The sequence below is a fragment of the Siniperca chuatsi genome, linkage group LG12 (assembly GCF_020085105.1).
Source record: "Siniperca chuatsi isolate FFG_IHB_CAS linkage group LG12, ASM2008510v1, whole genome shotgun sequence".
NCBI classification, from domain to species: Eukaryota; Metazoa; Chordata; class Actinopteri; order Centrarchiformes; family Sinipercidae; genus Siniperca; species Siniperca chuatsi.
Genome location: NC_058053.1, coordinates 17,049,985 through 17,064,137, shown reverse-complemented (window position 1 = coordinate 17,064,137; position 14,153 = coordinate 17,049,985). Strand labels below are relative to the sequence as shown.

Sequence of the window (14,153 nt, the reverse complement as noted above, 5' to 3'; positions counted from 1 at the left end):
AGTCAAAAAGGGTGCAAAGATGTGATTCATGCCTAAAGCTCTTCCTCATTCCGTCTGGATCACACCTCCCCAGAAAAAAACTCCTCATCCTCCTCCTGACTGGATAACTGCAGTGCTGAACCCACTGCAGTTATCCAGTCAGCTGATGCTTCAAACAATCCAGTGTCTTATCACCACCACTACACCTGTGTGACGTTTAAGTTGCTATTTATTTTTAAATAACTCCCCCAACTCTATATAATTTGTGTCTATATATCTCTTATCGCTCTCTTTTAAAACATCAACATGTAATTAAAGCAATAATAACAAGATATAAAAAGCAAAAATTTATTCAGTCTTTTAACAGATAGCGAGAGGCAGCTCATTTATTTCTAAAATCAATTTGTGAAACATAAACATCTCTTTATGTGAACACATTGCATTATTCAGTAGGGGGGAATATGAAGTAAAACAAGACTCCAAGTGTCCTGTGTTTGATTAAAGTGGAAGAGGAGATCAATAAAACATCTGTAATGACACAGTTGTGTTGAATACTATACAGAAATTTACATTAAAAATGAGACTTGTTTCCCTTTTTAAAATTGACAGCCTTAGAAAAGACAGTGGACTACAAATGGCCTGCAAATACACATGCAGCAGTGTCACCATACCAGCCCCGAGTCAAATCTCCAACTCACGGACTAGGAGAGACTAGCAATCAATACGAAAGGAGGGACAGACTAGTCGAGTCATTTAAAAGTAAGCACACCAAAAGGACAAAGACCCACTGAAACACCCAAAGGACACTCTCACTCCTGAGACTCCCTCCAACTTCAAGTATTCCCTCCAGCGCTTGCATCACTTCAAGTATTCTGGCCGTGGACTCTGAACCTTCAATTTCACCACTTCTTAGGTTTACAACATAAGCTATGATATAAGTGCACTCAAAATTCATCTATACATAGAAAAATAATGATAACAATAAGTAGCGGTAATAGTTATAACAATCACTTTACATTTCATTTTATACACAACGGTGTTGTTAAATCACTTTATGCCGTGGCATCACATTCCCCGCCCCCTGAGTGTAATGTTCAAGTTTAACTTTCTGTAGCTACAGATACGCAGACAGGACCAGCAACATTTGTTTGGTTATTTAAATAACATCAGCAATCATTGGCAACGGCAATGATTAGAATCAGAGTAATTATGCCTTTCTGCAGACCGTTGTGCCTGTGTGTGACGGATGCATTATGTACAAGCTGCTGATCGATCATGTGATGTGCCTCTGGCTTCAGCCTGTTAGCTGGTGTCAGACACTGACAGCCTTCATCCTGGAAAATAAACAGGAGTGTTAAGAAACAGACATGGTACTCAAAAGAAAATCAATCCAGATGTTGAACACATGTGATCACAATGCACTGTAGTGTATCAACAGCTCCTTCTGCAAGAAGTCTGAAGAGTGACAGCAGAATACACGCTCATCTGCACGCTCAACAATTAAAACTTCACTTTTAGACAGCATCACACAAGATGACAGATGTGCAAACCAACCATGAAGAATATTAGCTATTCAGTTACGTGTAGCTCCGCCTTATAAAAGGCGTCACTTTCACCCACCTCAGTCTCGCTGTTTGAGCAGACCCTCCAGCTGCCTCAGGAACCGGCAACAATGCAGGTCCGGCATTTGTACAACTTGGGGTCATGGGTGCGGATGTGGTTCCGTACATTCCTCAGTCGGAAGAAGGTCTTGCAGCAGAGCTACACAGCAGAGAGGGTAAGACAAAGGGTTAACAGCACAGAAATTGAGGAGGATACATCAGACCGGCACACGCGGGTACTTTGCAAAACGTCACGGCCACACACCCCTTTTGGGGATAGAAAACCGAAGATTCAATAGATGTAATGTAATTTGACGTGTGTTTGGGTTACAATTTTGACAAGTTTGTATACATTCCTTTCGTATTAAACAAGCCTTTGTTTTATAGGCGTGTCTTAATAATGATTTTGTGACCTTGCCTGAACCTGAGCGTTCGTGAGACCTTGATAAATTAAGGTTGATCGGATCGGTCAGCCGTCATGCTCCTTCAGTCTTCCCCAGTCCCAACACAGCGGCCACACATGGCTTAATCACCAGGTAGGTGTTGTCTGTAAATAACCAACTGCATGATCTGCTGAGATTTAGTTGGAGACGACAGCCATGTTTACTGTTGCTGCTATACTGTAGCTTATGACTGTACTCCAGCAGCCTCCCACTCAATGCTATAATGTCAGCTATCCATCAGTAGTAGGGCCGAACAGCATCATTTTGCTATTTGCCACACAGAGTTTATATCCATGTATCTTATGTGCCTCAATTATCAATGTGAAAGCTTTGTTTATTAATATGGTTGTTTCTTGTTTCACTCTCATGTTAACATGGTGAAGTGCTAGAAGATTGATACCACTCTCGGATCTGTACTACAAACATGCAGCTACTGTCAGCAGCTGGTTAACTTAGTTTATCATAAAGACTGGAGACGGGGAAAAAGTAAGGTAACAAAATCCGGCTGCCAGCATCTGAAACGTTATGTCTCGTTGGGTTAATCCATACAAAGAACAAAGTTCAACCAAGTGCAACTTCCTGGAGTTTACTGTGAGGTTGCCAGGCAACTAGTGGAGACTCCCAAGCCAGGCTAGCCATTTCCCTGTTTCCAGTCTTTGTGCAAAGCTAAGCTAACTGTCTCCAGCTTCAGATACTATACAGATATGTGAGTGGTATAAATCTTCTCATCCAACTCAAGTTATGAAAATGAATAAGCATATTTCCTAAATTGTCAAACTATTCTTTATCTAAGTAAAAGTAGCAGTACTCAATTTAAAAACTACTTAAGTAAAAGTACATCAAGTATTAACAGCTAAATGTAGTTCAGAATCTGCCCTGCCCTGTTTGCACTTATAAATATTAGATTTGATCGGATTAATATACTACATTATATACTACTGTGTAGTTTCATCTATAGCAATTATTCATACTTTACAAGACTAAAAAAACAATCCTCAAAGTAAGAAGTACAATATATCCCTCTGAAATGTATTGGAGTACATGTGTAAAGTGGCATAAAATAGAAGTACTCAAAAGTACTTCCTAATTGTACTCAAGTATAGTAAATGTACTTCATTACTTTCCATTACTGCACCATAGTGTCTAGATCAGGAGTTGGCAACCATGTGCCACAGAGTTTCAAAAGTCTGCGCTTTTATTACAACCAATCAACATGCAGAGCACCCAGTTAACTCAGAAGAGGTGTACCCATCTTGGAACTCACTAGTATCTCACTGCTTGGTGGGAATAAAATCTGATGCTTGGGGCTCCAGGTCGTGATTTTCTATCCCTTAGAGTTGTGCGATTCTAGGTTGTTAAGGTTTAGGAAAACCAGTGCTTACCGGACATGGCCAGTGCTTGCCCTCAATGTGCCTGAGGCGATGCATGATTAGAGCATCACAGTCCTTGTAGGAGGCTGAGCACTGCACACAGGCATGGGCCGTCTTTGGGACTTTGGGGGCTTGACTACGAGGCCCTCGAAGCTGCTTTAGCCTTGCCCGACGTACAGCATCCGGCATGACACAGCTCCTGCTGTTCAGAGGGAGGACTTTACCTTGTTGCTGGCAATACAGGAAAAAAAGTGGGGTACAGTCAATTATGGATGAGTAAATTTTGTAGATGCAAGATACATCATACACATGCAAAATCAAAAGATAAGATGAAAGGAATGTAAGCAATGAGACACTAAAATGTGATAATTATTCCAACTGCTTTTACAGATTCTTGATTATACTCTGGCAGGGCCCTACTTGTGGTTCCAAAATCTCGACTTTTCACTAAAGGTGCTGTCCGGGCCCCTCAGTTGTGGAACTCCCTGCCTGGAGATCTCAGGCAGGCAAACACAGTATCCTCCTTTAAATCTCTTCTTAACATTTTATCACATTTATAACTGAAGTTCTGGATCTTATTTGCTTTTATTGTAAAGCACTTTGTAACTTTGTTTTGAAAGGTGCTATATAAATGAAGTTATTATTATTATTACTACTACTACTACGGCAACAGGTAGAAGGTGACATTAGTGATTTTCTACAGTGTTCCTCCTCTACTGCCCTTCTCCTGGATGGTATGGTCCCTAAAGAAATCACAGTCATCATTATGAATCACTACCCTTTCATCTACCTTTGGCATGGTCCGTGTAGCCTTCGACCTGGCAGATTTGGCCAGGTGGAGAGTGTTGTTTCGGGAGTTTGGCCTCTGTCTCTTAACCTTGCTTTGGCTCACGCTCCTCTCCTCCCTCTCCCTCTTTACCACAGGCAGGGTGGGTGGCCCTCTGGCTCTTAGTGCCCTGTGGGGGGACTCCTCTGCTCCAAACTTCTCCCCAACTTGTGACACAGAGCGTGTTAAGCAGATATCCACACTCTCCTCCTCTTTCTTCAGCCCGGGCATCGGCCCCCCTGCCGGCCGACAGAAGCTGAACAGAAAGCCTGAGTCCAGTAATTTGATGGGAGGCTTGCTCTGGCGCTTGCCCAGGTCTGGTGAGGGAGGATCAGGGAAAGGTCCAACAACTGGCACGGGTTCTGCTGGCTCTTCTTTGATGACTTTGTACAGAGGGTGGTTGTAGATAGACGGCGGAGGTGCATTTTCTGAAAACTGGGGCTCACCAGGTTCATTAACTTTCACTTTCGGTCTAGTGTTCATGACCCCCCTCGGCCCCTGGTTTCCCACCTTCCTCCCTTCCTCTCTGGGTTTACACTTTGTTTTCTCCACCTCCCTTGTGGAGCCTCGCCTAAGCTTGGCCTTTGTTGCTGGTCGGCTGCTGTTGTAACGCAGCGTTTTGACCGTCTCTACAGTGACTTTATTTCTGGCCTGCATCCTCTGTGAAGGTGGGGATTTGTGAGGTGTTTGGCCATGGAGATTGTTTGATAAAAGAGGGAGACCTGAGATAGAGTATTCAGCTGGTTCTGATTTGATCCTGACTGTGTTTCGCACTAGAGTTTTGTTGGTGTTGCGTCGCAGAGGCTGCTGAGCAGGAACATGGGCACTGTCACCCTTCCTCACTGACCGTCTGAGTTCCCTCCCCCCGAAGGAAGACCTGGATGCAGGCTGGAACATGTCTGGTAACACACCTTTACTTCGCATGCTCCTGTCACTTGGAGGGACATGTCGCGGGACGGTCTTTCGCCTCTTTGCTGTCATCTGCTCCCTGCTGACTGGACCTACTGGCTTGGTCTTTGCTGACTTGTTGAGGAGGCAAGTGTTAACGGGGTTACAGAGGGGAAGTGACAGTGTCACATTCCCATATGGAAGTCCTGGGGTGGCGGAGCGTGGTTTCCGCCGCTTGGTCAGTGAATAGTTGTTAGCCTTCAGCTTCCTCAGTCGTTTCTTTTGTCTCCAGCCAATCAGATCTTCTGGTCTGGGGAGGAGGGCGGTCCTCTGTAATCCAAGAACATTCATCAGTTTGTACTTCTCCTGTGCTCTCGCATAATCCTCTTCATCCTCTCCAACCTCCTCTACTTCCTGCTTCACCCTCACAGGACTGCACACAGTGCTGGGCCTCAATCTGGAGGCACACGAGAGTCGGGTGACAGAGTGATGTTTTCTGTTTCGTCGAGGGGTATCTGGCATTGGTAGCAATCTCTGAACCTCCTTGGCAGCCCCAGGAGTGGAGCGGAGAAGACGGGTGTTTGATGGTGATATGGGTGAGTAATTCTGTGACTGTGGGGTGGCTATGGCGTGTCGAGGTGTAGTGGCTTTCTTGGAAGAAGGAGATTTGAAGTCCATGAGCTTCATCCTGTGTGAGGGACTCAGAGGGAGACCATTGTGGCCTTGGGACTTTGGCGTCCTGCGCAGATTGCGCCTTGGACCTCCTTCTAAAGACTCATCAGATGCATCCAGTGTGAGACTGAAGCTGTTGTTCATATTTGCCTGTAATCCCAAAACCCTTTTCCTTTTGCTTTCCCTCTGCTGGCGGTGACGCTCATGACATGCACCAGCACAGGCTGAGGTAAAGCCCTTGCTGGGATGGAGTTGCTGTTCCTGCTCTTTCATGAGAGCGGAGCAGGCTTCCACTGCTGGCCACATGCCCAGATGGCGGGCCATGGCGATGACTTCAGGTAGGTCCTCCTGGCGAACACATAGAGTGGAGGAGTAGGAGAAATCCAACAGAGACAGAAGGCTGTCCTCACTAAAACCTAAGGAGGAAAAAATGAGCATTTAATTAGATATGCTGAACCCTGGTCAATCAGGGAGTGAGATGAGTGAGATGAAAGTGACTCGGTGTAAACAAAGGATCAGAGAGACAGCAGGCGGAATGGGAGCAAAGTGTAAACATGACGGTGGAGACTAGGAGACATAACTGCTTTAAATCAGGGCCATTTCTGCTCCTATCCAACGACACACATCAAAGACATAAGTAAATGAGAAGACAGACGATGGCTGTGTCACAATTCAGGGTCTGGATCCTCCAACTCCAAAAACATCATAAACTGACAAGCCAGACCTGTTTCAAAAGGACTTTGAAATGCAGCCTTGTTTTGCCTGAATGACCTGTCTGCAGCTCTCCATTTCTTATCTCATGATAATGAGAGATGAACTGTATCAACTCAAGTCAGGAACTGTCATTTGACTGCGTTCATCAGTTACTGACAAATGTATCAAATGAACTACTAGACCAATGGGAAAGCCACTGCACAGCTAAATAATGGAAACCAGACTCAACTCCTCTGTTTGTTCTAGCCTGGACATGGTAATCACAGGATATTACAGAAACATTGATGATTATAATTGACTATCATTAACTAACGCTGCAAGGATTAGTCAATAAACGGATTAGTCGATCAACAGAAATTGAATCAGCAACTATTTTGATAATCGAATACTTGTTTCAATCATTTTTCACGCAAAAATGTCAAACATTCGCTGTATTAGCTTCTCAAATATGAGGATTTTATACTTTAAAATTATAGTAAACTAAATATCTTTGCATGCTTGGCAGTTGCTCTGATAAAATAATCCATTTGAATATGTCACCTTGGGCTCTGGGGATTTTTCATTATTTAATGACATTTTACAGAGCAAACGATTAAGTGAACATTCTGGAGATTAATCGATAATGAAAATAAGGGCCAGGTAATGCTAGAAAAGAAGTAGTTCGTACAACGTGTTGTCAGACCGCGTCAGAAGGCAAAAGTGTTAACAGCTGTTCCAAACGGCTACATTTGAAGGTGGGGTGAAAATAAAGTCATAAAGAGGGGCAGACAGAATAATCGTCTAAATATGGGGAACAGTGCACATTTTCAAACAAAGAAACAAACAAACAAACAGTCTCTCCCGGAAGGCATTCATAGTGTTGCACAAGTTTGTACACATAAAAAGTGACAGAAATTGTGTAACGAATGACATAAAATAAATAAAAGAGACCCTAATCACTTTCCACCTCTGCACATCTGGCCAATTACTGTGTGAAGTAAGTGTGAGTTGCAGTTATTGTCAGACTCAGCCACCCTAATTCTGATGTTGGAAAGGTGTGGGGGGGTGGGGTGGGGTTTCTGAAGCTGTTCCACCATCCGACAAAGTTGTGATGGAGTATACTGGTGCTTTAATCCCTAGTTGCAGCCGTATTATTAACTAGGTACACTATTTGCCAGTCATTCATCATGCACTGAAGTAAAACATCACAATTGTAACATGAGCACCATTAAGCTTTTCTCAGTTTAGCATTTTGAGGTTCTTTGATGAAAATTTCCTGCTTCGTAACTTGGAAATATTGACTTAGAAGTTAAAGAGGAACACTTCAATGCCCAAATGCATTGTTTTGTTGTTGGACTGAGTCATCTGGGGACACAGTGCAGGCCCAATCAGGTCTTTACATCCAGATCCAGCCCCTAAACTGAAACAGAGCTCAAGCAGTAATGTTATCTGATCTTACCGGTGAGATCTATGTCTGCTTTCATGCTCGAGTCCATCTCTGTGAAGATTTCCTGGAAGTGATCGCTGACGGCGGCCAGAACAGCTCTGTGGGCTGAGTAGGATTGCCTGTTCGTCCGCAGGGTAATGTCACAGAACAGCCCCGCCTCCCGCTGACTCCTCAGCTTGCTCAGCATGTCAGCGCTGTGCGACACCATCGTCTTTGTGACACATCTTCTGCCACCCAGCTCCTGGGAGGCAAAGACAGCAAGACAGAAGCAGATAGAGGGGCATCATTATAGGAAAACAATGGACAAGAAAGCATTTGTAGGAGACATTTAAGTGTGAGAGCAGGATTAAGTGAGAATGAGAGCGAGAGAAAGTGTGCATTAAAAATGTGTGAGATGCAGAGAAATGAGACACTGATAAAAAGAAAGAGGAGCTGAAAGTTTGATAAGAAAACAACCTCAGGACAGTATTACATGCCAGATCAGCCTCTGTGATTCAGGCCTGCCTTTACCTCTGTTTTCTTGGTGCGCTGGCTATGACACTCTGGACAGGCCAGGACAAAATCTCTGATCTGGAAGTACATCCCTGTGAAGAAAACAGTTATGCAAACATCAGACTATAAAGGCAAAAATAAACAAAAAACAAAAACAGGGATTGATTTCTGGTACAACTTCAAAGATGCATGGGGAAGGGCAATAATCTTAAAAGGGTCAAAACTCCAGCAATGCTTGTAGTATTGACCCTGATGAAGATGAAATGTATTGTCTAAAAGCCAGTGCCATAATTAACAGCCATCATTCATGGCTGAGTAAGTTTCTTGATTTCTGATTGATTCAATCATCAGTGTGTGGCTGTTTCACTTCCTAACAATAAGAAATAAATAAACCCTCTAGTTAGAAACGATATCCAGTAAGAAGTTGGTTTACAGTCAGGAACCACATGCTGTCCTATGAAGTCAGATGTAAGGCGGGCAGTGATGTTCATACCTTCCCACCAGTAGTTTTCAGCCACACATTTGTAGGTCTCCTCCAGGGAGAGGTGGCGCTGGCCAGGCCGCCGCCGCCGGTGAAAGGTGGAGAGGGCCTCATGTCTCCGGTCCTCATCCAGAACCTCCCGGTAGTTGATGAAGCCCTTTTCCAGCTTCTTGCGGTACAGCAGCCCGTCTATCACCTCAAAGTTGGGAGCCCACCGTGCAGGGGGTCCACGCCCTTTCGAGATCCCGGCTGACTCCATCTCTCCTGCTCTCTCTCTGTCTCCATCCGACCAGGGTTTGGACGAACAAAACGTCTCTGCGTTCGCGTAATGAGCGTTGGTGTGGGCGCAGTCGCCGGCCATTTTAACCGGTTTTATTTTATTCTGATGTAACATGTAACTTTGTCCAGGCTGAGAAACACCACAGCTTCTTCCTCTCCGAAGTAAGCAAACACTGGGCCCTCTTTTGCCGGACCGGGTCGCCCCCTCGCGCGTCACTGCGAAAAGGTGCGAGCCAAACTTTACCTGAAACAAAGTCCACGTGGATACAGTGACAGCAGACAACAGACCACCGACCTAACAATAAGTCCCAACAAACACTCGTTGACACCTTGCTAATAGCCAGACATATCCTAGTGGACGGCTACACATTAACCAATTAGCTCAAATGAAGCTTAACGTCTCTCATTATGGGTTACAAAAGCGTGTTTTCCTCAACTGGCTCTAAAGAAGAAAGTCACCATCAGATGGGAGTCAGCAGCATTTCACTGGAGGGTCCTGCTTTGTACCCTAGCTGTCAGTGAGGACATCACTTCTCACTATCCAGCAGTTATGGTTAACATCCCTAAAATATCAGTATAGTTGCACTTTCTGTTCGGAAAACATTTGGTCATATTTCTGTACGATTTTGCGGTACCTAACGCTGCGCAACATCCATAGAAATGTTTGACTGTCCATCCAAGTGTAGATAATAAAAGCAGCCAGGAGAGTATCGCGCCAATAACGCCGAGCCAAGTGATGTAAAGTCACCACTTTCACAGCGACCACGTAAACAGGCTTTACCGCCAACCGCTCACCAGCAGTCCGTCTTCCATCTATTTCAGGGGCCGGGAGTGGCCTCCGGGGCTGGATGACGGCGGGCAGCCTCACCGCTGGCGTTAACTTGAGATTTATTTTCGCCAACTCGAGTCGGAAGCAACATGATGACGCAGCTATCAGCTCAGCATCGCCACTTGAACGACCTAAAAGCGAGGTTGTCTCCGCGATAAGCCCGAAATGTTGCAAATCACCGCCGGGTCCCCTCAAAAGCGACCCAACAAGCTCCGGATAGACACCCGACGTAGTTCATACCGCTCTTGTTACCGCAAAGCCAATATGACGATGAAATAGTCCAATTGTTTGAACTCGTAACCTTCTGTTTGTGGCTGATCAGCAGCCTAACAGAGGCAGATCCTCCCCGCCTTCAGACAAAGGCCATTAGCAGAAGCTTTAAAGAGCCTCCGCCAGACGACCTGTGATTGGCTGACGGAGCTGCCACTCAAGTTACTTTTTATCCCCCTAGCAGCAAGGTAGGTTGTTCGCACACGATGCCAGTATTACTAGTATTTTCTTCACTTGCGGCACAGTCAAGTTAAACATGATCTTCTGAAAATGACCTGACGTTATTTAGCTAGTACAAATACCATCAAGTGATTTCAGATTTTAAAATGTTAGCTGTCACTCTCATCTCGGTGTCAGTTACAATTGATATTGTAATGCAGTATTCATTTTACAATTGCTTTGGCTCCATTTTCACAAAATAATTTAAAATTTCAAAACTTTTAACACAAAAGTCCGAATTTTAGCCTCAAAATCTCACAAAGAAATCAATCAATCAATATCAGATTAATACAAAACCCAGTATCCTGTGTCAACATCACAACATTGTATGTTCATCACTGAATTTTAATCATTGTATTTAAAAAAAAAAAAAGGTTATTATTGAATACTGCTGTCAAACAGTAACTAATTGGTAATTGGTAATTTCCTCAAGATTATACAAAAAGTAGGCTACTGAGAGAAAAAAACGCAATTTAGGCATTGTTTGAAATGATGTAGAGTAATAATGACTTTTCAAAACTTTGATTTTATTCAGTATGCTGTGTAAATACAGATGATGAGGTGTAGAGTCTGATTTCACTTTATTAGAATATTTTTCAGATATTTGTGTTTTGCGTCCCAAGACGTGCACTGTTTTACAGACATAACAAAATACAACATTTAACCAAAACAAATACTACAAACATATATTACATCAGACATTACGAATAAGTTGCTGCGGTGCAATCAATTTAACACAGGTAGAGGCCTACTTTGAACCCAAACTCTGATTTAACAGTTTGACAGACGGAAGAACAAAAGAGTTCTGCAGTCTGTTCAGTCAAGCCCGTGGGACTCTAAATCTTATGTTTGATGGCAAAAGCTGATATTCTTCAAATAAAATAGAGGGTCTGATGTAATATTACCAGCCAGAGACAACATCCTTTCAATGTGACTCAAGCGTTAGACCCACAATCTTTGAACAAATACGTAGCAGCCTAGCTTTAACCTGAACAGAGAGACAACTGTACCATGCACTGATTCCATACTGCATAACTCTCTATATTATAGATGGGAAGAACAATAACCTGATCTGTTTGTTTGCTCCAAATGACCTTAGTCTCCTAAGAAGGTAAATGCATTGTTGTACCTTGCCTACAGATATAATCTATATGTGCACTCCAAGAAAGCAGAGTCCGCATAGATGCCTGAATAATTAGGCCTATAGGAAGAAACTTGTTCAATCTGTGCATTATGGACAGTAACGGATAGAGGATAAGAGTTCACTGGAACTCATTATTTCTCGTGTCTTCTTTGGATTAATAAGTTTATTCTTTTCACACCACTCCACTAATCTATCAGTACAATACTGATGAATACTAGGATCATCTTCAGTTGTCTAACAAAGACAACAGTGTGCTATCATCTGAAAACTTCAAAATAAATGTATTTGGAATATCAGTTTTACAGTCATCTGTATAAAGTGTAAAGAGCAGAGGTGAACTCACACAACCCTGGGGTGCTCCTGAGTTAGTAAGTTGAATATGTCTGATTAACTATCTGTATGCTATTTGTAAGAAATGAATGGTACACTGAATCAGATGAGGATTAATGGCTGAATTGTGTTGAATGCAGATGTAAAATCTAAGAAGAGGGCCCTTGCTGTAGTTTTAAGCTTGTCTAAATGCTTCAATATTAGGTGTATCAATGTTACATCTGCATCTTCTGTGCTACGATTCCCCTTATATGCAAACTGGTAAGTATTATATTATATCATATAAGTATTATTTGTGAGGTCTTCCACATTTCAGTTAATTCAATTATGTGAGTGTCTATAGACCACTGAAAAATAGGTTGCTACACAGGCGCAAGCTCAGCTGCATATGCTTTCAAAATAAATGCACTGAGGTTATCTGGTCCTGTGGCCTTCCTCTGATTTTAAATGTTTAAAAGTGCTCCTCACCTGCTCAATAGAAACATAAATTCTATCCAACTACACAGGTACAGCTGAATTAAGAATGAACGTGATCTGAATTATTCCCTTTATCATACCTAGAGAAAATAATGTTCAGTTTGTTTGCAAACTCTGCCTCTTTGTCTGCCACTAATGCTTTCGGAGTGGTTGACAGTCCAGCCATCCCCTTCATAAAGTCTTCATAAAGTGTTTGGTGTTGCTTTTAAAAGCCTTTTCTAGGTGTAGTTTGTGTGCCCATACTTTAATTCTCTTGTGTCCCTGTTCTTTGAAAATTGTATAATCTGTTTGATTTTAAAATTTTATTGCCTACATTTAAGGCCTTAAACGGCCTTGCTCCTGAATACATTTCAGATTTATTGACCTGGTATGTGCCCTCTCGACCATTGAGATCCACGGATGGAGCCCAGGTCTCAGTTTGTGACAAAGGGTGATCAGGCTTTTGCTATTAGAGCCCCCACACTGTGGAACTCTGCACCTACTGAACTCAGACACACTAAGTCTCTAGCTTCTTTTAAATCGCTTCTTAAAATGTTTCTCTTTGTGAAAGCTTTTGGAAATGTTTGATGTATGTTTTTACTGTTTTTATTCCTATTCATTTGATCTTATTCATTTTATTGTCGTCACTTCCTCTTTGCTCATGTTCTTTAGCCTTATTCTCATTTTATCGGCCTTGTCTGGTTTTATTTTTGTATAGCACTTTGTAACATTAAGATAAGTGCTATATAAATAAAGTTTATTATTATTATTCTTGAAGGCAATCCTTTTCAAATTCATGGTATGCTTAACAACCTTAGTTATATATTTGTCTTGTTTGGGTGGATCTCCTTGGTTGGCATCACTGACTGCACACAACAGTAAATCCTACATTTCATACACGATGGCTGTGATGGTACTTCACTGCATCAGTTTAGTTTCTGTCCTGTATTAGCCACCAAGTTTGTTTTTAATTCAAGACACCAAACTTTACAGTAGTAATAGTATATTTCAATCACTTTTAAGTTTACAGTAATCATCTTAAACACAGCAAGCTAAAGAGTAATGTTGGAAAGCATATAACATTAAACCTCAATTCACGCTACTGAACAGACAACCAATATTTCCTTTTTTCTTTCCACCACTGCCATGCATTTGTGGCAGCAGTATAAAATAAGGAGAAATGCCTGCAAACACAAGCTGCATTGATTCAGTAATCTGTGCATTTAATTATAAGCATTGAAACTTAGATTTAGTGTTTTGCACTTTGTATATGTAAGGACAGCATGAACAGTGAAACTCTTGTGACTGAGCCAAAGCAATCATACACAATACTGTAATTCACTCAGGGCTACCATTGAGGACACGGAAGAGCACGTCCTCTGTATTTTTTGGGGGGAGAATATAGGGTTTTTTTAAATCAACCTCAGAGTAGTTTACATTTTAAAATTTTCTGACCTCAGAATTTAAAAATTCTACAGTACTGAATACGTCGAGACAAACAGCCATGCATATCATTGATGCATAGCTACAATTAATTCTTCATTAGCTTTGCCCTCACTACAACTGTAAAGATGGCTCAAGAGATCTACGCCTTCAAATCAGTTTAATACAAAGACAGCCTATGAATGATCATCTTCCTAATAGAAAATTACATTTTACGTAACAGTCAGCTGCTTGTAGTTATGAAAACATGAATCATCTCAGCCATTTTCTGCATACCACTTAAACATGCAC

The 14,153-nt window shown here is 42.4% G+C and overlaps 1 protein-coding gene across 1 annotated transcript; it reads right to left on the bottom strand.

The window, feature by feature from the left end:
- Positions 1–313: 313 nt before the first annotated feature.
- si:dkey-229b18.3 lies at positions 314–10,371 on the bottom strand. The gene is made up of 7 exons (XM_044215921.1): positions 8,905–10,371; positions 8,430–8,503; positions 7,932–8,160; positions 4,184–6,195; positions 3,406–3,624; positions 1,600–1,740; positions 314–1,313 (listed from the first exon to the last, which is right to left on the bottom strand). Exons 1-6 carry the CDS (start codon positions 9,284–9,286, stop codon positions 1,636–1,638), a joined length of 3,021 nt encoding a protein of 1,006 aa, XP_044071856.1. The 5' UTR covers positions 9,287–10,371; the 3' UTR covers positions 314–1,313; positions 1,600–1,635.
- Positions 10,372–14,153: the final 3,782 nt, after the last annotated feature.